General features: G+C 38.6%; 1 protein-coding gene across 1 annotated transcript in view; it reads left to right on the top strand.

The window, feature by feature from the left end:
* Nucleotides 1–26,249, top strand: part of DACH2 (dachshund family transcription factor 2) — a 728,400-nt gene that overhangs the window by 624,366 nt on the left and 77,785 nt on the right. Inside the window, exons 7-8 of the mRNA XM_036304194.1 lie at nt 6,898–7,033; nt 9,847–9,930. Of these exons, the coding sequence (XP_036160087.1) occupies nt 6,898–7,033; nt 9,847–9,930 (220 nt within the window). The remainder of the gene's footprint in view (nt 1–6,897; nt 7,034–9,846; nt 9,931–26,249) is intronic.

Below are 26,249 nucleotides of genomic sequence, written 5' to 3' on the forward strand. Positions count from 1 at the left end.
AAGGGTAAGAGATCCTTCGTTTTTACGGCTGCATAGTATTCCAGGTGTAAATGTATCACAACTTTTTTATCCACTCATCTACTGATGGCACTTGGACTGTTTCCAGATCTTAGCTATTGTAAAATGTGCTGCTATGAACATAGGGATGCATACATTCTTTCTGATTGATGTTTCTTAGGATATATTCCCAGAAGTGGGATCACTGGGTCAAATGGCAGTTCTATATTTAATATATTTAGGAAACTCCATACTGTTTTCCATATTGGCTACACCAATCTGCATTCTCACCAAAAGTGTACTAGGGTTCCCTTTTTCTCCACATACTTGCCAGAACTTGTCATTTGTTGATTTGTTGATGGTAGCCATTCCGACAGGTGTGAGGTGTTACCTCGTTGTCATTTTAATTCATATCTCACTGGTGATTAGTGGCTTTGAGCATTTTTTCATATGTCTCTTGTACATCTGTATGTCTGTTTTGGAAAAGTGTCTATTTAGGTCCTTTGCCCATGTTTTAATTGGATTGTTTGTCTTCCTTTGGTTACATTATATGAGTTCCTTATATATTTTGGATATTATCCCTTTATCAGATGTATCATTGGCAAATATGTTCTCCCATACTGTGGGCTCCCTTTCCATTTTGTTGATATTTTCTTTTGCTATGCAGAAGATTTTTATTTTGATGTAGTCCCATTTATTTATTTTTTCCTTAGTTACCTTTGCCCTAGGAGATATATCCATAAACATACTGCTACCAGAGATGTCTGAGATTTTTCTGCCTATGGTTTATTCTAGGATTTTTATGGTTTCACAACTAACATTTTAAGTTTTTTATTCATTTTGAGTTTATTCTTGTGTATGGTATAAGTTGGTGGTCTAGGGGTTTTTTTTGTTTTTTTTGCATGTATTTGTCCAGTTTTACCAACACCATTTATTGAAGAGACTGTCTTGACTCCATTGTATGCACTTGCCTTCTTTGTCAAATGTTAATTGAGCTTAATGGCTTGGGTTGATTTCTGGAGTCTCTGTTCCATTGATCTATATGCCTATTCTTGTGCCAGCCAGTACCAGGCTGTTTTGATTACAGTGGCTTTATAGTACAACCTGATATCTGGTATTATGACATCTCCAACTTTGTTCTTCTTTCTCATGATTGCTGCAGCTATTTGAGTTTTTTTATTTTTATTTTATTTTTTTTATTCCATATACTTTTTTGGAGCATTTGTTCTAGACATTTGAAATATGCTGTTGGTATTTTAATAGGGTTTTCGTTGAATCTGTAGATTTGCTGAAGTGAGACTCCATGTAGAAATGATGATATTTCAGGAATTTCAGTCTATCCCTACTTTAGAAGAATCAACCAAGGGCCTCTCTATTTCAGTCTCAAATCCCATTTTGTTGTTGCCCTTAGATCAGACAGGTAGAGAGACTTTCATACGCTAATGTAGACAGGGACTATGACAATTTTCAGCACAAAGCAATTACTGAAGACAAACCACCTTCCCTCATCATTGCTAAAATATTTTAGCGGTGGAAGTCTCAGAGTGGGGAATGTTACAGAATATTAGAATCTAAGAAAATTCCACAACAAGAGGAATAGGGAAACTAAGACAGGTGGTGTATGTAGCACCAGTTTGCAACTACCTAGTATATCCTATCTTCCCTAAACTAAGGACACTTCAGAGTAAATGGTTTGCCCTTCTCCTTCCCAACCAGAGGGTATATAGCTTAAATCACCCTATTCAGGGAGGCAGGTAACAGAAATCCAATTAAGTGTCATTTTCCAACCACACCCAAAGACAGACATATTAAGAGAATAAATCTCATTTTGGTACATCAGCATAAAACTGATAAATATTCTATTGATCTGCTCCTAAGACATCTCCTAAATGCCGAGCCTTTAAAACTCCTCAAAATGAAGGTCCCAGTGTGCTCTCCCTTCAGGAAGTATACTTGTGTCATTCCCTTCCCCCTCTCCTCCTACCCCATGTAACCCCTAACCTCTAATGGATCCCATGAGACTTGCAACCAGGGGAGCAAAGCACCGCCCCCATCCTCTAACTGCCCAGAGCTTATGCAGCCCAGCCTAGACTCTCCTGTTGTTTCTTCTATGCCCTTACTTGTTTCACTTTCCTAAATATATTTTTGCTGAGGTCAATAAATTCTTGCTTGGTTTTCTATATTTTGTCTCTTGATTGAAATTTTTCCCTTTGAAGACAAAAACCAAGGGCTTCTCAGCTTCTCCTCTCACCAGTAACAACTCAGGCACAATGCCCACTGGTTTTTACAGACCAAAGTTACAGGAACTTCTCTTCCTAGCACTGGAACCCTGGGCTGGGGGCCTGGTGTGGGGCTGGGATCACTTGCTCTTCATGGGAGACCTCTTCAGCCTTGATATCCTTCCCGATTAAAAACACCCCACACATAAAAAGAAAAAGAAAAAATAAGTAAGTAAGTAAATAAATAAATAAAAACACACCACACCTGGGTGTCAGAACAGCCTGTTCTGTGCCTCCACCCTTCTACCAGTTTCAATGTGTTTTTTTCTTTAATTCTCTGGTTGTAGGACTTCCATTTAGTCACATTTCAGGTGGTTTCTGAATGATGGTTGGTGTGTATTTTAGTTGTAATTTTGGTGTGGTTGTAGTAGGATACAAGTATCAGCATTTACCTTTGCTGCCATCTTGGTTCCTCTATTCTTTTTCTAGTTCTTTAAAATATACTGTTTGGCTGTTTAGTTGGAATTTCTCTTGTTTACTGAGATAGGCTTGTAATGAGATAAATATTCCTCTTATTATTGCTTTCCCTGCATCCCAGAAGTTTTGATATGTCATATTGTCATTCTTATTTGTCTCTATATAGCTGCTGATTTCACTTTTTCTTTTTTTTTGACCCATCATACAATAGTATGCTATTTAATCTCCACATATCTGTGTGGGTTTTTTTTTTTAAACTTCCTTTTTGCAGTTGATTTCCAATTTCAAAGCATTGTGGTCAGACAATATGCCTGGTATGATTTTAATGTTCTTAAATTTGTTGAGGCTAGTTTTGTGACCCAACATATGGTCTATCCTTGAGAATGTTCCATATACACTGGAAAAGAATGTATAGTCTGCTTCTCTGGAATGAAAGGCTCTGTTAATATCAATTATGTCCATTTGGTCTAATGTGTCATTTAAGACGATATTTTTTATTTATTTTCTTTTTGGATGATCTATCTAGAGCTGTTAATGGAGTATTTAGGTCCCCTAATATGATTATTTTTGTCAGTTTCTCACTTTAGTTCTATTAGTTGTTGCTTTATATTTTTGGTGCTCACTGATTTGGTACATATATATTAAGGGGTGTTATGTCTTCTTGATGTAGTGTCCCCTTTATCATTATAGAATGTCCATCTTTGTTTCTTGTTACTTTTGTTATCTTAAGATCTTTTTGTCAGACATAAGTATGGCTACATCTGGCTTTCTGTGGATGTTATTTGCTTAGAGAATCATTTTCTACCTTTTCACTTTGAATCTACCCTTGTCTTCGCAGCTTAAATGTGTCTCTTATAAACATCATATGGTTGGATTTTGTTTTTTGATCCAATCTCCTACTCTTGAACTCTCTATTGGTGAATTCAGGACATTACATTGAGGGCAATTATTGATGTATGAAGATTTCCTTTTGCCATTTTATCTATTATTTTCTGATAGCTCTGTGCCTCCATTGGTTCTTTTCTTTTGTGTTTCTATATGATGTTTTTATTTGGTGATATTCCATACTTCTTTCTTGTTTCATCTTTTTTTGAACGATGTGTCTCAGTGGTTTTTTGTGGTTATCTTTAGGTTTATAAAAAAGAAAGTTTAATATATAGAGTAGGACCTACTCAATAGGTTTTTCTTTTTCTTTTGAATGCATCTGATCTCCATCCTCCTAGCAAATTCAGACCCTTTACTCCTCCCTTTTTATGTTTTTGTTGTCACAGATTATCCCTGTTTATGCTGTAAGTTTGTTGGTGAACTTACTAGTAGTGTGGTGACCTTTTGTTTTTTTGTTTCAGGTAGAATCACCCCCTTGAGTATTTCCTGCAATGGAGGTCTTCTGGTGATAAATTCCCTCAGCTTCTGTATGTCTGGAAAATATTTTATTTCTCCTTCATATTTAAAAGATAACATTGCTGGATACATTATTCTTGGCTAGTAATTTGTCTTCTCCAGTAGTTTGCATATTTGGTCCTACCCTATTCTGGCTTTTAGAGTTTCTGCTGAGAAGTCCAATGATAACCTGATGGGCTTTCCTTTATAGGTCACTTCCTTCTTTTCCCTGGATGCCTTGATAATTTTTTCCTTGTCATTAACTTTTGACACTTTTAATACAATGCGCCTTGTAGATGACCTCTTTGGATTGAAGTAACCAGGTGTTCTATTTGCTTCTTGAATTCAAGGATCTAGTTTTTTTTTTTCCATATGATCTGGGAGTCATCATTAACTTTTTGGGCTAATAGGTTTCCTTTCCCTTCTTCCTCTCTTCTTCTTCTGGTATGTCCATTATTCTTTTATCACTTTTTGTGATTTAGTTTGATAGAGTTATATTTATTGATTGATTGATTTCTCACATCTCTCTTATCTTCCCTCTGTGTCATTTCTAGAATTCTATCTTCGATATCAGTAATTCTTTCATCCATCTGGTTGGCTCTATTTCTTATGCTTGCAAGTTTATTTCTGACCTCTTTTATGAATTCTTCATATCCAGGGTTTCTGTTTGGTTCTTTTTAAAAATGTCAAGCTATTTGGTAAAGTACTTGTTTTGTTTGTTAATTTATTTTCTGAGTGCATTAAATTGCCTCTGTATTTTCTCACATCTCATTAAGTATTCTAAGAAATGCAATCTTGAATTCTCTGTCATTTATATCACATATTTTCATATGTTCAAACATGCTTACTGGAGATTTTTTATTTTCTTTCTGAGCTTCCTTGCTACCATGGTTATTCATGGTGTTTGATGGGTTCCTTCTCTGTCTAGACATCTACATATGAGTGACAATTAGATATCAATTATGTCAACTATGAAGAGTTCTTTCTATTATATTTCAGTAGGTGGTGCTGAATCACAAATTTTTTAGCTCTGTGAAAACCCATAGCTAATGCCCATGGCTGCTGTCAGTGTGGCTGCTATACTTGGGTGTGGTGTTGTCTGGGGGTATTTGGCTGCCTTCTTTGTTTTACTTTCTTGGTAATGGTGACCTTGGACCTCTGCACAGTGTGCCCCAACTTGGAATCAGTCACAGAGTGTACACTTTGCTGAGGAGAAATAGTGATTCTGTAGAAACAGTTCTCGGGTTTACAGATAACTTGCTCAGCCACTTGGTATAAAAAGCTCTATGGCTTTCTTTCTTTGTCTGGAGTGTCAACCATCCAAAAGCTGTGGCAGAACCCTTTTGCTCTGTCCTTGTCTCTTGGCTCAGTTGCAACTTGTACTGCTCACTTCCACAAGAGTTCCCACGCAGTCTCTCTGCTTCTCCCAGCTGAAGGAAGAATGAGCCACAACTGACTTCCTCCCTTTCTCTGGGATGAGCATTGCTTTGAGCTCCTCACTGCAGGGCTGCATCCATTGCTATTCTAAGCCCTCATCCCTTCTTGTCTCACCTGTTTCATCTTAGTTGCCCACCTTTTGATGTTTCAATATGTGGATCTCTCAGTGTGTCTGTATGTTGAGCAGGGAATCCTTTGTTGAGTTTTAGCTGTTTAAATTGTTTGAAAGTTCAGAGGGAGAGTCCAAGGGAATCTCACGTGCTACAATTCCTTTATATCACTCAAACAGTTTTTCTTTACAGGATTTATATAAATTTTGGGCAACTCATGCAAAATCAATGTGAAAATATACAAGCACATATTTAACAAATTAACTTGTAATATGATGATTAGAATACTGATGTTGTAATTACAGACACAATGTTTAAGAAATTTATTATGAATGGATTAAATATTTTATAGAAAAAAGATTCTCCATCCCATCATATCTATCTCCCAGTCACATTGATTACATATATGCATAAAAACCACAATTGGGTTATTTTATTGATCAAATTAACTAAATAATTGCCCAATTTATTCATCAATTTATGGTGCATAAATATAGTGAACAACTTAAGAGTTTTATAGCAATATTCATAATTACAGAAATGTTGAAAGCCATAGCAATTACTGTACAAGTATGTAAAATAAATATTTCATTTTTGGTCAAATTTATTATTTCAAACTAAAAACTCTCAACAATACTAAGGAATGGATATTAATAATTCTTAATGTTACTGTGGAAAACCCAGTATTCTATCCTATGACAACCAAACCATTTTTTTTTTCAGAATTTGACATAAATTCTTAAGGTCTGATATATTGCAGGTATATTAAGTCCATATTGTTTGTCTGTGCAGAAAGGCTAAACATGTACTAATTGCCATATTTGCAAGTTTCATTCCAGAGTTCTCAAATGTTTACTTTTGAGATATCGCCTTCTTACTTAGACAGTAGGCTCACTCTCCAGACCTTGGCATGAACTTTATGTCAATGGAAGTGCTTACAATAACAATAAACATTCACCATGCCCCCGGATTTATAATCTTTTTGAATTTTCTAGGAAAGCAAACGGAAGCAAATTTTTATTGAGCCACTACTATATATCTGACATAGCACAGAGTCCTTTTACTTTCTTCTCTTATTGAACATTCATTATATTCCATTAATTTTATAAGAAAATATATAAGCTTTTATTTAAGGATATGTTTTTAAGACCAGGTATTGTGGATGAGCATGCTTTCAGGATAAGTGAGAGATCAAAATTTCAAATGTTATGGATTCAACAAATATGAAAATCTTGGTGCACATATGCAATTTCCTTTTTTGCTTTCTTTTGTGTCAGGAAAGGATCCCAGAGAGTCCTTCTCCTGCTCCCTCTCTGGAAGAGAATCATCGCCCTGGGAGCCAGACCTCCTCCCACCCCAGCAGCAGTATATCCAGCTCTCCCTCTCAGATGGATCACCATTCAGACAGAATTGGTGAGTATTTCACCTGAAGAAAGGATTTTAAATATATTCTTTCAAGAAATCCTTCATTAGGTAATACAGAGGGGGAAAGGAAGCTGGAGGGGCTGATGCTGCCTTAGTATAAATGGCTTTTTGAAGTGGTATTTTTTTTATTGCTGAAACAATATGAATAACAAAATGAAACTTAAAATATTGAAAGTTTGTTTTCTGGTAGGGCTTTCATTTACTGTATCACTGGATCTCATGGAAATAATATGATGGTAATTTTATAGAGTATTTGTTAGTTCAGTATGTTGGTATTTAACAGCTAGTGTGATACAATATCTTCTTATATTCACAACATCCTTTAAAATTGAAGTTAAAATGTCCTTTAGGCAGTTTATTGTTTCAATGATTAAAGAGTCAATCAATATATAGTTTGCTACAATTTCAAATCTTGGATCACAAATATTTGATATGCTTTTCCCTACAATTTTTAAATTGTCTTAGACATCTTACACCATAGACACAATTTCAGAATACTGTTACTGTTGGTGATGTGGCATATTAAAGACTTCAATCTATCCATAGTTCTGGCACTAAATAGGTAGGAAATCTTGAGTATGTCACTTAACCACCACCACTTTCTTTATCTAATATGAAAACAATTACTGTCCTGCCTAATAGAGTGGATTTTTGTGAGGTCAAATGAAATAATATGTGGAAAAACAATTTTAAAGTGATAGGGAAAAGTGAGGAATAAACACTATTTTTTTTTAATGTGTGCCTTTACCTTGTTTATCATCTCCTTCTGTCTGATCTTACTGGGGTATACAGACATTACTAAGTGCATTCATTCAATTGTAACAAATTCTCATTTAGTATATAATTATGAGCTAGGTAAAATCTTTGTTAATCTTCTGTACCTACAGAATCCAATTTCCTAAGTATCTATTTCCTTTAGAGAAAAATGAATTCTGGGCTTCTTTTAGTTTTACTATAGGGGCATTCTTTATTTGAACTCTAAATTTTTAGATTTCCCAATAATTATTTCTTCAAGCCTTTCCAAAATAATGCTTTTTTCCCCCAGGGATGGGGTGAGGTGGGGAAGAGAGGAACTGAGGGATTAGGGAAGGTGTTAGGTTCTGATTTTGTTCTGGGGAAGCATGAATATGATTTCTCTCTTGTGGAAATTTATCCAAGTCTTGCGTAGCCTGTCAACATTACATGTTGTTTATAGCTTTTTTAGCTTTACAGTGGGCACAGTGGGTCTCAAATCTAGATCCTCATTATAACCACCCTTGGAGCACTTATAAATCTGAAGACCCAGGCCACATGTTAAGAGTTTGATTTACCTGGGCTGGACTAGAGCCTGGACGCAGTGTTTTGTTTTGCTTTTCAGTATCACCTTAGGAGATTTTAATGTGCAGCCAGAGTTAAGAACCACTAAGCTAGAACTTGGGGCTAATGTCCCTAAGGGAGTAAGTTTAATTCCTGGAAGAGTTGACAGCGATCTCCTAACTTTACTATTTTGTGGAACCAGACCGTTAGTTACGACATTGTGTGCAACTGGTAGGAGGGAGTCTGTGTAAGACAATCGGATTCAAATGGATAACCACAGATAAATCAAAAAAACAAGTCATATTTTCTTCTATGGAGATACTCTTTGTTTTAATGAGTAACTGAGAAGAGAGGAAAGGGAGATATTTCTTTATGTATTTATTTATTTATTTATTTGTGTGTGTGTGTGTGTGTGTGTGTGTGTGTGTGTGTGTGTAGATAATTATTTATGGAGTTCTGGCTAAAAGCAGAGCACATAGGGAAATGTACTCTGTGATGGATATATCATAAAAGAATTATATCTTACACTTAGAAGTAAAATCAAGTATTTCCAAAGGAATATAATATTCTTAAAAAATTCTGACAACATAAAAAATTTCTATTTCTCTGGCAGTAGTCTTTCAATCACATTCCAAATCATCCAAGCAGAATAGTGAGGTTGTCTATACATGAAAAAGAAGGTTTGAGGATTTTTATTTTAAAGTGACCATATATTATTTATAGAACTATGTAATGTTTTAACAAAATATAATTAAAGAAAATTAAATGATAACCTATGAAAATTGGCATGATTTCCCTCTTTAAATATAAAATTTTGTGCAGAAACACATAATAATTAACAGAAAGCTCTATTTTATCTATTAATTTTACTGCATATAGGTGCAAGACTCTATAGAGTGACATAATGCATACTTATATTAATTCATGAACTTAAGTGGTAAATTCTATTCAGGAGCATTTTGGGAAATATTAATTACAGAGGTAAATAGCTAATTTTCATACACATTTAAAAAAAGAAATATTTAAAATTATTTCTGTTGGCCCTAGCTGACTTGGCTCAGTGGATACAGAGTCGGCCTGTGGATTGAAGGGTCCTGGATTCAATTCTGGTTAAGGGCACATACCCAGGTTGTGGGCTTGATCCCCATTAGAGGGCATGCAGGAGGCAGCCAATCAATGATTCTCTCTCATCATTAATGTTTCTACCTCTCACACTCCTTCTTCCTTCCTCTCTGAAATCAATAAAAATATATTTTTACAAAAGGATTTATGTTGGCAGTTATATATCTAATATATTAATTTTATTTTTAAAAATCACATAATTAAGCAGCTAATTGATTTGTAAATTATATTATCAGATCAACACAAATTTTTATTGTTTTAAAAGAAGTACATAAAATTAATGTTAGTTGTTATTGAAATAAAATAGCCATTTATATAATGCTTTTTTGCCTTTCTTTTGAGTGATTTGCAAAAAAATCACTCAGTTATATCTCTATTTACAGTTATGATGTCGAATAATAGAGAGGAAGTTATTGTTGATCAGGAAAATGGACCAACCATCAAAAAATTCCAAAGAGATAATAAAGGTAAAATGATTTTTGCTTATTTGATGTACATATAAAGGTCAGATACTAATTCAATTAACATCCCAGTACTGTATATTGCATATACATTTCCTCAAGCCAGAATAGGTTCATATTGGCTTTAGATAAGTTATTTTTAGAGTAAAAAATAGTGCTTACCTGAAGCTTGTTTATTTGATGTTATAAATTACATAATCAGCCTGAAATATGTCTGTGTCTGTGGTTGGGAACATAATCCTGAAGCCCTTTTATTATTCCTGATTAGAGACATCTGACCTTTTTTTTTACAATTTTACATGCACTTTGTACATTTTTAAATGATTCACCATTTGAGGCTTATGTTTGAAAAACTGAGTTGCTGTCATGAAAGAGAGATATTCCCATCAATTCTCAAAAGTGATTTTACGAACGTTTGCTAGATCATTTCAATTGAGGAACCAAAATGGCAATGAAGGGAAATAGTGGTACTTGCATCCTCCCACAATCATATCAAAATTACAACTAAAATACAGAACAACTATCATTCAGAAACACCACAAATCTGACTGAGAGAGTTAAAGAAGAAAACACATACAGACTGGGCAGGGGGAGTGGAGGCATGGAACAGGTGGTCTGACACCCACATATGTGTGTTTTTAATCAGAAGAGATATCTTGGCTGAGGAGGCTTCCCATGAGGAACAAGGGGCCTCAGCTCCACACCAGTCCCCTATCCCAGAATCTCAGAGCCAGGAAGAGGCATCTCCATATCTCTGGGCTGTAAAAGCCAGCAGGGATTGTGGCGGAGTGACACAGAGGCTGCAGGAGTACCAGTCAGTTTCTCTTAAAGGACTTGCACGTGGACTTACCTGGAGTCATTTCCTCTGAGCTCCAGCACTGTGGCAGCAGCTTGGAAGAGTGCAGGGACATAAGGGGATGAACTAAACTGTGTGGCATCAGCACAAGAACTCAGGGGCAGCTTTCTCCCCATTAAAGTGCTGGGAATTTCCCTCATAGAATTGACTGGCAGGTACTATATCTGAGTTTCCATCTACCTGGCCCACACTATTTGTCCCAACCTGGTGATTCCATGAGATTCTTCCCCACCCAATTTGCAGCCATACCCAAGTTGTTTGCAGTGTCTTTTCCATACAAATGGTCTATTCTGGCTCAGGATTTAGGCTTTCCTAAAATCTTTCAAATAAGCAGCAGCTGTACTCAGTGTGCCCCATACCTCTTGGTACGTTGCAACAGGCTGACACTAGCAGCAGCTGGCCAAGGTTCACAGCTTAGCTTCTCCTGAACATATCTAAACCCAAAACAATAGCAGCCATCTGCAAATGCTCTGGAGCTCATGCTGGATGGCCCCAGACAGGGCAAAGGCGGTGGCTGACTTTGCACCTCTGAAGAGGCCCTAGAGCCACTGCACCTGGTGGACAGCTTCAGATGATACCAGCTTCTACCTCTACCATGTGCATGAACAATACACTCATGGGACAGACACATAGAGCACCAAAGCCCCACTGAAACAAGTCCTGCTCCATACAGGTGTGTCCTTCACAACAGATCTTCCACTGTAGATGCAGCAGGTCCTCACAGCCAATTGGCCTGGGAGTCAATTTCTCTTAGTGACACCCACAAATATTAAGGCTGAACTACAACAGGACAGTGCACACAGCCCACACAGGCATGCACCTAGAGTGCCCAGCTCAGATGACTGGGGAGGTTGAGCCACTGGGACTTATAGGACACCCATTACACAAGGGACTCTACCAATTCCAGGAGACAAAGCAGCTCTACCTAATATGTAGAAACAAACACAGGGAAGCACCCAAAATGTGGAGACAAAGAAACATGTCAAAAAAGATAAAACAGAAGAAATATCCAAAAATAGAACTAAATTAAATGGAAGCAAGCATACTACTAGATACAGAATTCAAAACAATAGTTATATAGATGCTCAAGGAACTTAATGATAACTTCAAGAAACAGTGAAAATGTCAGGGAATTTAGTGATACTTTCAAGGGAATTAGTGAGAACATCAAAGACATGAAAAAGGAGCAGTCAAAAAAGAAGGATACACTAACCGAAATGAAGAATAATTTACAGGGAATCAACAGTAGAGTAGAGGATGCCAAGAATCAAATCAACCAATTGGAATATGAGGAAGCAAAAACACAAAGAAAAACAAACAAACAAACAAACAAAACACCTAATCAGAAGAGAAAAAGAAAAAGAAAGAAAAGAAGAGAAAAGAAAAGAAAAGAAAAAGTATTATAATCCAAAAATATGAAGATAGCACAAGGAGCCTCTGGGACAACTTCATGCATACCAGCATTCACATCATGGTGCTGCTGGAAGGAGAAGAGAGGGACTATGAAATTGAAAACCTATTTGAAAAAATAATGACACGAAACTTCCCCTAACTGGTGAAAGAAATGGACTTACAAGTCCAGGAAGTGCAGAGAGTCCCAAAAAGATGAACCCAAAGTAGCCCACACCAAGGCACATCATAATGAAAAGTTTAAATGCAAAGAAAACATCTTAAAAGCTGCAGGAGAAAAGCAGTTAGTTACCTACAATGGAGTGCCCATATGACTGTCAGCTGATCTCTCAACAGAAACTTTGCAGGCCAGAAGGGAATAGCAAGAAATATTCAAAGTGATGAAAAGTAAGGATCAAGATTACTCTACCCTGCAAAGCTATCATTTATAATTGAAGGTCAGATAAAGAGCTTCACAGGCAAGAAAAAGCTAAAGGAGTTCATCACCAGCAAACCAGTATTACATGAAATGTGGAAAGGTCTTTAAGAAGAAGCAAGACAAAAGATAAATATATGAACAATAAAATAATAATAAATATGTGTCTATCAACAATTGAATCTAAAAATAAATGATCAAGGAATCTGATGAGCAAAATAAATTGATGAATTAAATAGCACCAGAGGCGTGGACATATAGAACTGACTGACAAATCTCAGAGGGAAGGGGGGGAAGAGATTAACCAAAGAACTTATATGCATACATGCATTACACATAGACACAGAAAATAGAGTGATGAAGCCCTGCAGTGGGTCGGGATCTAGTTGGAGGAGAGTAAGGCGGGGGCGGGGGGGGGGGGGCGGGTGATGAATGAAGTATATACTAATTGAAAGGAGGGAGACCATCTGTAATACTCTCAATAATGAATATATATACAAATAAAAATAAATAACAAAGAAGGGGAGGATATCTGTAATACTCTCAACAATAAAGATATATAAAAATAAATAAATATTAAATTAACACAAGTATGTATGCTAATTTGGACATTTCAAATGAAAACTAAGCAAGGTACTCCAATAAAGTATTTACCTGGAATGTTGGTAGATATGACACCATTCTAGCTTTTGAGCAACTGAAGTGCATTAATCACATCTGCACAGTAGGCAGTTTTTTCTTAGGATATCTGTTTAAAAATGTAGGGAGAGTAACAATGTCATATGAAAACTGAGTACAGCCTTGCTTAAAAGGCCGCAAAGGTAAGAAAAAGGTAAAATATATCAGCATATTTCAAAATATTTTGGGAAATATATCAATTAACCTCAAATGGTTAAAAACATATTTTGTAAGTTATGCGTTCTGACTGTCACCATGAGTTAGACAGTAGCTGTAAGCCAAAGAACATAAACTAACATGTAATCTATCCAATCACAGATGATTTGTTGGTACTTCACAATAGGGTGCATTTTTTCTCTCTCTACTAAAGATGCTCTTAAGATATAGAAAAAAAGACTTCATGAACTAAGAGTTAATGGATACATTTTTCTTCTCTAGATTGAACTTCCTAAAACCTAGATGAGTATTTTGGTTAGAATTTGGAATAATGTGTTATTTTAATTTAATTGATCCCTGGTTGGTTTCCTTGCCACATGTTTACTAGTAGTATTTTTCATCCAAGCACTGAATGGCTATATCCTCTGGGGCTCTGAGATGTAAATCATTGCTTTCAGAATAGTACAAAAGGAAGAAGTCAAGCTCAGCATATTAAACTACCCAAAACTTTTACACTGGTAATGAACTTCTAGTTAAAGATGAACCTTCATTCATAACCCAATAATAGTTCATTCCTGAGACCTCTCCCACCAACCACGTCATGACTATTTAAAGAACAGCTTGGTAGTAAAACAGCTTTTCTTGAAACATATCAACCTGTACCTGATTGCACTGGAACTGCAAACCCCTTAATTCAAAATGGCATTTAAGACTGGCCTGAATGCTTTAGTGCTCAAGTACGTATTTCTGTCTAATGAGAAATCAGCTGGAACACTTGTACAGATAGATGCACAGGTCACTGATTTTCATAAATTACACAGTGGTATCTACTGGCACTTTTGAATCTCTTGCTACAGAATGGCATAGTTTTACTCAATTCAAAGAGATTTATCACACATTCTGATGAAGACATTAACAGACAGGAGTGGCATACTAAAATGAATCCAGGTTATAATGGAAAGCTTTCTTTTAATTGCGGTGGTCTATATCTAGTACTGCCACTTAGAGTTATGATATTAAGACAAACTATATTTTCCTCAAATAAATTTTGTTATTAAAATGGAATGTAGTTAAAGTAGAACATTCAACATTTATTAAGTATGACAAGTAAGCAGTTTATACAACTATGGCAAACATATGTTTTCACATCTGTTTTGAGTAATATCATCATGATTCCAGAAATGATTTATAGCTTTGGAAATTATAAAGTGCCAGCTTTGCTATTATGTGGAAATTTTTAGAAAATGAAGAAATATCATGTAGTCTGTCTCTTACTGCACCTTATAAAATTGGGTGACAGTGTGATACATATCTCAAATGATAATTTTCATTTTGTGTTAAATTTTTATATGCGTACTATTCGAGTTTTTATTATCTGGCCTTTCCTGGCAGTAATATCCATTTAGACTGTGTCAAAAATGACTTACTAAAATAGCTATTGAATTTTGACTCAAAACTCTAGTTTGACTCAAGTTCTTTATTTTGACTACACCATCTGGTCAGTTAAGTGAAGCCTTTGATTTTACTTTCCACAGACTTTGTCAAACAAATTGACCAAATCAATTTGCATGTTACGTTATGTTACATGGTTTTCAGCAGCTCTGGTATTCTTAGAGTTAGAATAGTTGGGAGAATCCTCCTTAGTTTACCCATGTAAAAGCAGACACAAAGCACTTGACAGTCTTTGGTCTCTCAAACAACTTGCAAGAATAGGGGCTTTTAATATTTTACATTTTGTATTGAATATATTTATTGAAAACTATGTATGTGCAAGAAGCACTGATGATCAATTCTTAAATACTATAGAAATAGTGGAATAATAAATTTATCATCTAGCCCAAAACTTGAGTCCTCTGAACCATTACATTTAAAATCAATACACAAACTACAGATGAAAAGCTTACCAGTTTTAACATCTTTTAATAAGAATTTAAAGCATATCTCATCTTGAATAAAAGTATTATATTTATTCATATGCAGATAGGCTAATTTTACTTTAGAAGAGGTTTTGGGATACATATTGACACTAGAATAGTCTAAATATTCTGTATTTTATAAGATACCTCTCTTTACCTGTTCCTGAGAAAACTTAGTGCTACACTGAATCTTTAAGACCTAGTGGCACTATTCAGGTGCTAGGAAATGATTATTGACCATCATTAAAATGAGAAATATATCTTTTGAATGTTATTTTTTGAATAAGATAGACTGATGCACTGTTGCAATTAAAATATATACATCATTGCAAATGTACTTTATGATGAAGTTAAAATACATAATGGTGATTTCACTTATATGTGGAATCTAAGGAACAAAAGAAACAAACAAAAGAGAAACAGACTCATAGATACAGAGAACAAATTGACCATTGTCAGAGGGGAGGGATTTTAGGGAACTGGATGAAAAAGGTGAAGGGATTAAGCAGTATAATTTGTTAGTCACAGAGATATAAATTATAGCATAGGGAATATAACCAATAATATCATAATAATTATATATAGGACCAGGTGAGTGTTTAAAGCATTGGGGGAATCGCTATTAAAAGTACATGGTTTTCTAAAAACTTTGCTGTACATCTAAAACTAATGCAGAATAATACTGAATTGAAAAAAAAAACATAACGGAAAGTAAAATACACATTTTTTTGCATTTTATATCATTCAATAATTCTAAATATAAATGAGAAAAACAAGGAACATATCTTAATTGAAAATTTCTTTGAATTACTTTCTTTTATAAAACTTTCTATTTATAATCAAGTATACATTCACAATAAGTTGCAAAAAGAATATGGAGAGATCTCATGTACCATTCAACCAGTCTCTCCCAATGGCAATATCTTATGTAATTACTAGAGGCCCAGTGCACAAAAATTTGTGCACTCGGGGGTGGGGGGGGTCCCACAGCCAGGCCTGTGCCCTCTCGCAGTCTGGGACCCCTCGGTGGATGACCACCTGCTGGCTTAGGCCTGCTCCCCAGGGGATTGGGCCTAAGATGGCAGTCAGACATCCCTCTGGCAGCCTGGCAGCCCTCGGGGGATGTCTACTTGCCAGCAGGGAGGAGACCTAAACTGCAGTCAGACATCCTTAGCACTGCTGAGGAGGCAGGAGAGGCTCCCACCACCACCTCTGTACTGGCAGCCATCAGCCTGGCTTGTGGCTGAGCAGAGCTCCCCTGTGTGGGAGTGACTGACCACCAGAGGGCAGCTCTTGCATTGAGCATCTGCCCCCTGGTGGTCAGTGTGTGTCATAGTGACCAGTCATTCCCAGTCTTTCTGCTGTTAGGGTCAGTTTGCATATTACCCTTTTACTATATAGGATAGAGGCCTGGTGCAAGGGTGGGGGCCAGCTGGTTTGCCTTGAAGGGTGTCCCAGATCAGGGTGAGGGTCCCGCTTGGGTGCCTGGCCAGCCTGGGTGAGGGGCTGATGGCTGTTTTCAGGCTGGCCACACCCCCTTTATTTAGGATGGGGGTCCCCACTGGGGTGCCTGGCCAATCTGGGTGAGGGGCTGAGGGCTGTTTTCAGGCTGGCCGGAACTGAAGCTCCCAGCCTCTCCTTTTTTCTTTTCTTTTTTTTTTTCTGGGATTTATTTACCTTCTATAATTGAAACATTGTTGCTGTCACAGGTGCTCCCAGCTCTGAGGCCGTGGCTGGCTGAAAGCAGGTATCTGGTGTTTGTTTAGCTTCTATAATTGAAACTCTGTTGCTTTCGGGCTTAGAGCTGGGCTGCGGCAGGTGGGGAACCTTGGCTTCCTCTATCACTGGAGCAAGCAAGCCTCATGTTTGCTTCTTCAGCTGAGTGGCTGCCGGCCACCATCTTTGTTGGCAGTTAATTTGCATATCACCCTGATTAGTCAATGGGACGCATAGCGGAGGTATGGTTAATTACCCTTTTTGTCTTTTATTAGATAGGATATGATAAGAAATTAAGAAAATTTACATTGGTATATTCACAGACCTTATTCCAATTTCACCAGTTTTACACACATTCATTGGTGTGTATGTCTGTATATGTGCCCCTTTAATGAACTTTGATCACATGTATAGATTTTTGTAATTCATACCACAATTATAATATATTACTATGATAACTGGTTAATATCCAAAATATAAGAAGAAATCATATATCTCAAAAGCAAAAAATAATTTGATGGAAAAAATAGGCGGAAGATCTATATAGACTTTTTTTTTCCAAAGAAATACAGGTGAACAACAGACATATGAAAAGATCCTCAACATCATTAAATATCAGAGAAATGCAAATTAAAACCACAATGATATATCACCTCACACCAGTCAGAATAACTATTATTAAAAGGACAAGAAATAAGTGTTGGTGAGGCTGTGGACGAAAGGAAACCCTTGTGCATTTTTGGTGGGTATATAAACTGATACAGCCACTGTGGAAAAAAGTATGAAGATTTCTGCCATAGGGGAGAGGGTTTGGGGGACTGGGTGAAAAAGGTGAAGGGATTGAGAAATACAGATTGGTAGTTACAAAATAACATTGGGGACCTAACGTACAGCATAGGAAATATAGATGATAACATGGTGCCAGGTGGGTACTGGAAATATCAGGGGAACACTTTGCTAAGTAAATGATTGTCTAACCACTTTGCTGTAAACCTGAAATGAATGCAAAAATAATATATAATAATAAAAGCATAATATGCTAATTAGACTAAACTTCCTTCCAGACGATCTACCTGGACGAAGCCAGGGCTGCAGCCATGGGATCAAGGCAGCTGCCCACAGCTGTGAGGGAAGGATCTAGGCAGCCACACACAGCTGCAAGGGAGGGATCCAGGCAGCTGCCATGGCTGTGAAGGCCTACTCTTGCACAAACTTTGTGCATCTGACCTCTAATATTGAATATATACTGTAATTGAAAAATTAAAAAATAACTAACATATGATCCAGAAATTCTACTTCTGGGTATTTACCCAAAGAAAACCAAAAACACTAATTTGAAAAGATATGTACACACTTAGGTTCATTGCAGCATTATTTACAACTAGTGGCCGGGTGCATAAAATTTGTGCACGGGAGGGGTGTCCCTCAGCCCAGCCTGCACCCTCTCCAATCTCAAACCCTTTGGGGGATGTCAACTGCTGGTTTAAGCCTGATCCCAGGATGTCCCTGGATGTCTGGCAAGCCTGATCCCAGGATGTCCGACTGCCGGGATTGGGCCTAAACCGGCAGTTGGACATCCCTCTCACAGTCCTGGACTGCTGGCTCCTAACTGCTAGCCTGCATGCCTGCCTGATTGCCCCTAACTGCTTCATCCTGCCAGCCTGATCTCCCCCTAACAGCTCCCCTGCCAGCCTGATTGATGCCTAACTACTCCCCTGCCAGCCTGATCATCCCCAACTGCCCTCCCCTGCTGGCCAGATCACCCCCAAGGCTTTTATTAGTATAGATAGATATGATCCTTCACAGAAAATTTCACTAACCCTGTTTTACAATAAGGCCTGATAATTGAGTCATTGGGGCCAGGCACCAAGATTTCCTGTCTTTGAATAGTGGAGGAAATAACTATCTTGTCTTTAAGTTGCCCTGAACATCAAATGAGATAATGACTTAGAAAAGCATAAAAGCACCATATAAAGACAACTTTCTTTTTCATATACTGAAAAGACAATAAAGTGGTAAAATGAAAAACACTGTTTTTATTACCCCCCTTCCTTCCTTTACAACCTTTATTTAAACTTTGAAATTTAGAAAAATTTCACTCCTATTTTCATTTATTTACATTCAATATTATTTTGTATTAGTTTCAGGTTTTATATTAGTTACAGAATAGTTATTAGGCAATCATATACTTTACAAAGTGTTCCCTGATATTTCTAGTACCCACCTGGCTTCATACCATCATTACAACATTATTGACTCTATTCCCTATTTAAGTGACAATAGGTTTACAGGTTCCTTCCAATCTTTCTTTTGTGTTGCCTGCCCTTCCTTTTCTTTCTCACGTCTTCCCTCATTTTCTTTCTATAGTATCTCAATTGGCCCTCAAAGCTCAGTGAAGGCACTGGGACACGCTTAACCCATTTTACAGACCAGGAAACTGAGGCCAATTCCAGTTGGTTGTGGAACTGGACTCTGCGCGCAGGGAGCCCTCTCAGCCATGCTCTCCACCTTTCCTAAGGGACAGGCTCAGGGCAAACAGAACAAACCTCTTCGTGAGGCTTCCAAGCCTCATTCTCAAGCACCTCTTCATCATGGATGCTCCACATTCTTTCCTCTCCCCTGCCCCACCCCATTCTTTACTGTCCCCCCTTCTGGGTAACAGGTGGTAGGCTTGCACTCACCGGGCAGGTGTGCACCCCCATGGGGCGGGCCGAGAACTGGGGTCGGGGCAGGGCGAGAATTGTGGGCGGGGCGGGCACAGGCTGGCTTTTGGGCCAAGGCTGGAGCAGGAGTCCTGGCCTCTCAAGTGTGCAGGCTGCAGTGAGGCCCAGTCAGCGCCAGGAGTTTCACCAAACCGCTGCTTTGGGGTACCCAGCAGTGCGGCGTTCCTCCACTGGTCTGATCCACACTGCCGCAATCGGCCCACAGGAGTGGGTGGGTTGTGCCTCGCTGCTCGGACCGCGGCTCCTGGCCAGGTCTGCGATAGGCTCGCTGAGTATCTTGGGGCTGCTGGGTGCCAGGCTCCCCTGAGTGTTTGTGTCTCCAATCCAGCCCCCAGCAGCCCCAGCACCGAGGTGGTGGGGCTTGGGGCTGCTGCGGCCTGATGGGAGGCATAAACACACAGAGCTTCCCTTAGACTTCGCTGCCAGGAGCCATCAGACTTTGCTCGTGGCTTGGAGCCTACATATGCAAATTAACCACCATCTTTGTTGGCGGTTAATTTGCATATCACACTGATTAGCCAATGGGAGGTGTAGTGAAGGTATGGTCAATTACAATGTTTGTCTATTATTAGATAGGATAGCTAAGATATGGAAACAACCTAGTTGTTTATTGATAGATGAGTGGATAAAGAAGATGTGGTATATATATTTAATGGAATGCTACTCAGCCATACAAAAGAATTAAATTTTTCCATTTGCCATAACATAGATTAACCTTGAGGACATTATGCTAAGTAAAATAAGTGAGACATAGAAAGACAAACACTGTATGATTTCACTTATATGTGGAATCTATAAATCCTATATAATAAAGAGCTAATATGCTAATGGTTGTGATGCCCTCATGCCTTAACGAACGTTCAGCAGGAGGATGCTTGCATGGCAGAGTGGAGCCCCTGTGCTGCTCTGGAGACAGGGCAGAAGCAGGGAGGCTCCCCGGAGGAGACTGGACCATTCCATAGCGGGGAGGGCAGGGGTGAGAGCCTGTAGCATACCCCTCACCAGTCCTTTACCACCCACCACTCACACTGAGAGTGCCCCGCCACCCACCTGCCAGGGGAAGGAGCACAGTGCACGCACTGCCAGGAAGCAGGATCGAAACTCTACAGCAGGCATGAGGCTTCCATGCTCTCCTCTGGTGCCATGACGGGGCAGAGCCGCCAAGTTGCTCCAGGAACAGGATGGAAGTAGAGAGGCACCAGAGGAGGCGGGCTCAGTCCAAGATGACTTGCAAGACCAAGGGCAGGGCTGGAAGTGGCCAGAGAAGGCTGGAGAAGGCGGGGGGTGGGGGCAGGGCTAGGCATACTCGAGCTCTGGGTGGAGAGGTTAGGGTGTCAAGGTGGTGTGGCAGGGGGTGGGCGGGGTGCGTGCAGGTGGGCAGGGCCATGCAATTTCGCACACTGGGCCTCTAGTAGATAGATAAATAAATAAACAAAACTAAAAACAACCTCATAGATACAGAGAGCAGATTGGTGGTTGCAAAAAATGAGGGGGAATGGAAGTGAGCTGAAATGAGTGAAGGAGATCGACTTTCAAATTTCTATGTATAAAAGAAATAAGTCATGTTGATGTAATGTACTAGATGGTGATTATAGTCAATAATACTAAATTGAACATTTGAAAATTGCTAAGAAAGTAAATCTTTTTTATTGATCCTGTGTGGGACAACCATGACTGATGTTCCAAAATTTTCATTAAATTGTTGACTACACTCAGTTTTATCATAGCAGTTACAACATGTACAAATAGATGACATACTGCCATGCTTGTTCCTTTTTTAAATAATTGAATAATTTTTTATTCATTCATTTTTTTATTTAATTTTTGATAATATTACAGATGTCTCCCATCCCCATCCTCCTTTTCGCCCCTCCTCCCAGGCCCTACCCAACCCCCAGGTCTTCAATACCCTATTGCCTGTGTCCATGAGCTATGCATATCTATATCTATACATATAAAGAGGTAATATGCTAATTTGTCAGTGAAGGTGTCTGCATAATTACCAATTTGCATATTTATGAGCTCGCAGCAGGGGGCGGGCACGGGACCCAAGTTCCCCGGGGGCAGGGACAGTGCCTGATAGGAGCCTGGACTGCAAAGAAGGAAGAAGAAACAGCCATGGGGAGCTCTTCCAATCCCCCTGCACGGACACCCTACCCCAACCCCCGCACCCCCAGAGGGATGAGTAGGCTGACAGGATGGAGAGAAGACCCAGCCTTGGGAGTAGCTGCAATCTGCACCTCCGACTCCCAATCTCTTCCCCCGCCACCCCCACCAGGGGCACCCACAACAATAGCATGCTGGCAACCCCTTCAGCACCCCGTGGCACCTAGGCCTGTGGCCTGCCACTGTTGGGGTGTTGTTGGGGCCTCCACTGGGGCCAGGCATGCCTTTCCTCCCTACAGCTCCAGATCCAGGTGGAGTCAGGCCTGAGCGGCCCTCCAGGGTCAGACCCGACCCCCTCTTCCCCCCACAGCAGCAGTGCTGTCTCTGCAGAGGAAGCACTCTGAACCTCACTGCGGGCAGAGCTAATCCCTCCCTGCTTGCCTGCCTGGCTCCATCCTGGCCTGGCTCCCACCCTGCTCCAGGATATTGGAACCCCACCCTGAGCAGGTACAACTGTGAAACAGCCACTTACAACTTAAAGAATGGCACCAAGTGGGTAGGTTTGACAAATACTTCCCCTTCAGCCTCGCTGCCCCCCTAGTGCCCCCTAACTCCCTGCCCCCTGCCAACACCTCCAGGGATGATCACCACTACAGGGCTGCTGGACAGAGCCTGCCCCTCTGAGGCCTGTGGAACCCTCTGCAAAGCTTCCATAGCTACAGTCGCAGGAAACAATCATGCCCTCCTCCCCTAATCAGCACCTGCTATCTGTGAGGGTACCTATAAGCTTAAAAACAATAATCCCTTCCTATTTAGACATCACTTACTTGATAAAACATTTCTAGGTTTATTAGCTCAGAACCTCCTCATGACAACCCAGTGAGGTAGGTGGAGAAGACATTACAATTCCCATGGTATATGCGTATGTATTCAAAAATGAAGCTCAGAGAGGAAAAGTGTCAAGCCCACTGGTTCCCAAGGTGCAGCACACACCCCACAGGGGGGGCAATTTGATTTTAAGTGGGAGTAATTCAAGAATGAGTTAACGTTAACAGTGAATTTTTTGCATTTCTTATGGTTCTAGGGGGGCCTCATCTACATTGTATCCTACATAATAAAAGGCTAATATGCAAATGACCAAATGGTGGAATGACTGGTCCTATGATGCACGCTGACCACCAGCAGGCAGACACTCAACACAGGAGCTGCCTCCCGGTGGTCAGTGTGTTCCCATAGGGGGAGCGCTGTTCAGCCAGAAGTTGGGCTCATGGCTGGTGAGCACAGTGGCAGTGGTGGGAGCCTTTCCTGCCTCTGTGGCAATGCTAAGGATGTCAGACTTCGAGAGGGCACAGGCCAGACTGAGGGACCCCCCCACACACACACACCAAGTGCACTGGGCCTCCAGTATATATATATATGAAAGGCTAATATGAAAAGTGTCCCCTTGGGAGTTTGATTACTCGCTATGATGTATGCTGACCACCAGGAGGCGGTGCAGAACATTTCCGGTGACCAGCGGTGGTGGCAGGGTGCTAGGGAGCAAGGGAAGGAGGAGGCAGGAAGGCGGGAAATCTGATCGGCACTGATCGCTGGCCAGGCCTAGGGACACTACCCATGCACAAATTTTGTGCACTGGACCTCTAGTAAGTGCATAAGTTTTTGGTTTATCTCTCCTTGTCCCCCCACATCCACATGGAGGTACGTCAGTCTGTTCCATGCCTCCATGCTTCGGGTCTTATTTTCTTGGTCAATTTGTTTTGTTCATTAGATTCCACAAATAAGTGAGATCAATTATTACAGAAAAAACTTCAATATTGTGTGGTGATGGATGGTGGTTTTACTTACTGTAGCAATCACTTTGTAGTGTATATAAATGTCAAATTGTTATGTTGTACACCTGAAACTAGTGTAATGTTGTATCTCAATTATACTTCAATAAAAAAATATAGGACTGTTCCATGACCACAGGGGTGGATTTCCTGCCATTCCTGTATTCGCCCCCTCTCCACCTTGATTACTAACTCCTCCTGATAACCAATATTTTGTTCTCCAACTCTATAATTCTATCATCCTAAGAATGTTCTAATGAAATCATACAGCATTTGACTTTTTTGAGATTATCTTTTTTCAAACAGCATAATTCCCTTGATATTATCCAAATTCTTGCATATGTCAATAGTTTTTGCCCATTTAATTGCATAGTACTATTTCACAAAATGTAGGTACCACATTTTGTGTAATCATTCATCCATTCTAGGTATCTCACTTCCAGTCTTTATTATTATTAAAGCTTCTATGAACATCTATGTACAGGTTTTTTATGTAGGTATAACTTTTCATTTCTCTGGGATATATGCCAAAGAGTGCAATTTCTGGGTTATATGGTAATAGTATGTATAGTTTTATTATAAGTTGCCAAAGTATTTCCCAGAGTGGCTGCACCGTTTGTATATTCCTATCTGCAATATATGAATGGTTTAGGTTGTCCACAACCTTATTAGTATTTTGTGTTGTACTTTAAAAAATTTAGTTGTTCTCATGGGTGTATGTAGTGATATCTCATCGTGGTTTTAATTTATATATCTCTATGGCTAGTGATACTGAACCCCTTATCTGTATATCCTTTTTGTGAATTGTCTTTTCATGTCTCTTCTCCATTATCTAATTGGTTTTGTTGTTTTCATATTGTAGAATTTGAGAAAAATTTAATATATTCTAGATACAAGTCCTCTGTTAAATATGTGGTTTGCAAATATTTTCATCACTCTATAACTTGTTTATATATCCTCTTAAAAGGATATTATGCAGAGCAATTTTTTAAAAATAATGAAATCAAATTAGTCATTCTTTTCTTTTATGGTAATTTTGGTGTCAAGTCTGAAATCTCTTTGCCTAGCCCTAGGTCCTGAAGACTTTCTTCTATGTTTTCTTCTATAAGTTTTATTTTATTTTTTACATTTATGATCATGATATCAGGTCAAGGATCATTTTCTCTGCTCCAGCACTATTTGTTTTAAATTTTATTTTTTCTCAATTGCAATTAACATTCAATATTACTTTATATTGGTTTCAGGTGTACAGCATAGTGGTTAGACAATTACATAATTTAAAAAGTGAACCCCCAATAATTCAAATACCATATTATCAACTATATTTCCTGTGCTGAAATTTACATCCCATGACTAATTTGTAATGACCAAATTTTGCTTCTTAGTCCCTTCACTTCTTTCACCCATTCTCCCAACCTCCTCCCCACTAGCAACCATTTGTTTGTTCTCTGCATCTGTAAGTCTGATTCTGTTTTGTTTGTTCATTTATTTTGTTCTTTAGATTCCACATATAAATGAGATCATATAGTATTTGTCTTTGACTTATTTCACTTAACATAATATGCTCTAAATTCATCCATGTTGTCATAAATGATGAGTTCATTCTTTATATGACCAAATAATATTCCATTGTGTAAAGGTACCACTACTTTTTTTTCTTAATTAGATTGTACTTTTCTATTGATGTGTGTGCAACATTAAATTTCATTTTTTTCTCCCAATTTTAGTGTACTGTTTCAGTGTACTGTTTAGTGGTTAGACAATTATATACTTAACATAGTGTTTCCCTGTATAAGTCTAGTACCCCAACTTTCACTATACATAGTTATTGCAATATTATTGACTATATTCCCTATACTTTTACATACCCAATGATAATTTTGTAACTGCCAATTTGTGCTTCTAAATCCAATCATGAATTTCACCTAGTCCCCAAACCCTCTCCCCTCTGGCAAACACCAGTTCACTCTCTGTGTCTATGAATATGTTTCAATTTTGATTGTTCATCTACTTTGTTCTTTGGATTCCACATATAAGTGAAATAATGTGCTATTTGTAATTCTCTAAATAAATTATTTCACTGAGCATAATACACTCTGGGTCCATCAATCCATCACAAATGGAAAGATTACATTCTTTATCATGGTCAAGTAATATTCCATTGTAAATATGTACCACTGCTTTTTTTATCAACTCGTCTATTGATGGGCAATTTGGCTGCTTAAATAGTGTGGGTGTTTTAAATAATGCTGCAATGAACATAGGGGTGCATATGTTCTTTCAAATTACTGTTTTGGGTTTCTTTGTAAAAATCCCCAGAAGTATAATCACTGGATCAAAAGGCAGATCCATTTTTACTTTTTATTTTTGTGAAAATCCATACTGTTTTCCATAGTGACTGTACCAATCTACATTCCTACCAACAGTGCACAAGGGTTCCCATTTTTTCCACATCCTCATCAGCACCTGTCATTTGTTGATACATTTATGACAGCCATTCTGACAGGTGTAAAGTTATAA

Source organism: Myotis myotis, unplaced genomic scaffold (assembly GCF_014108235.1).
Source record: "Myotis myotis isolate mMyoMyo1 unplaced genomic scaffold, mMyoMyo1.p scaffold_m19_p_4, whole genome shotgun sequence".
Taxonomy (NCBI): domain Eukaryota; kingdom Metazoa; phylum Chordata; class Mammalia; order Chiroptera; family Vespertilionidae; genus Myotis; species Myotis myotis.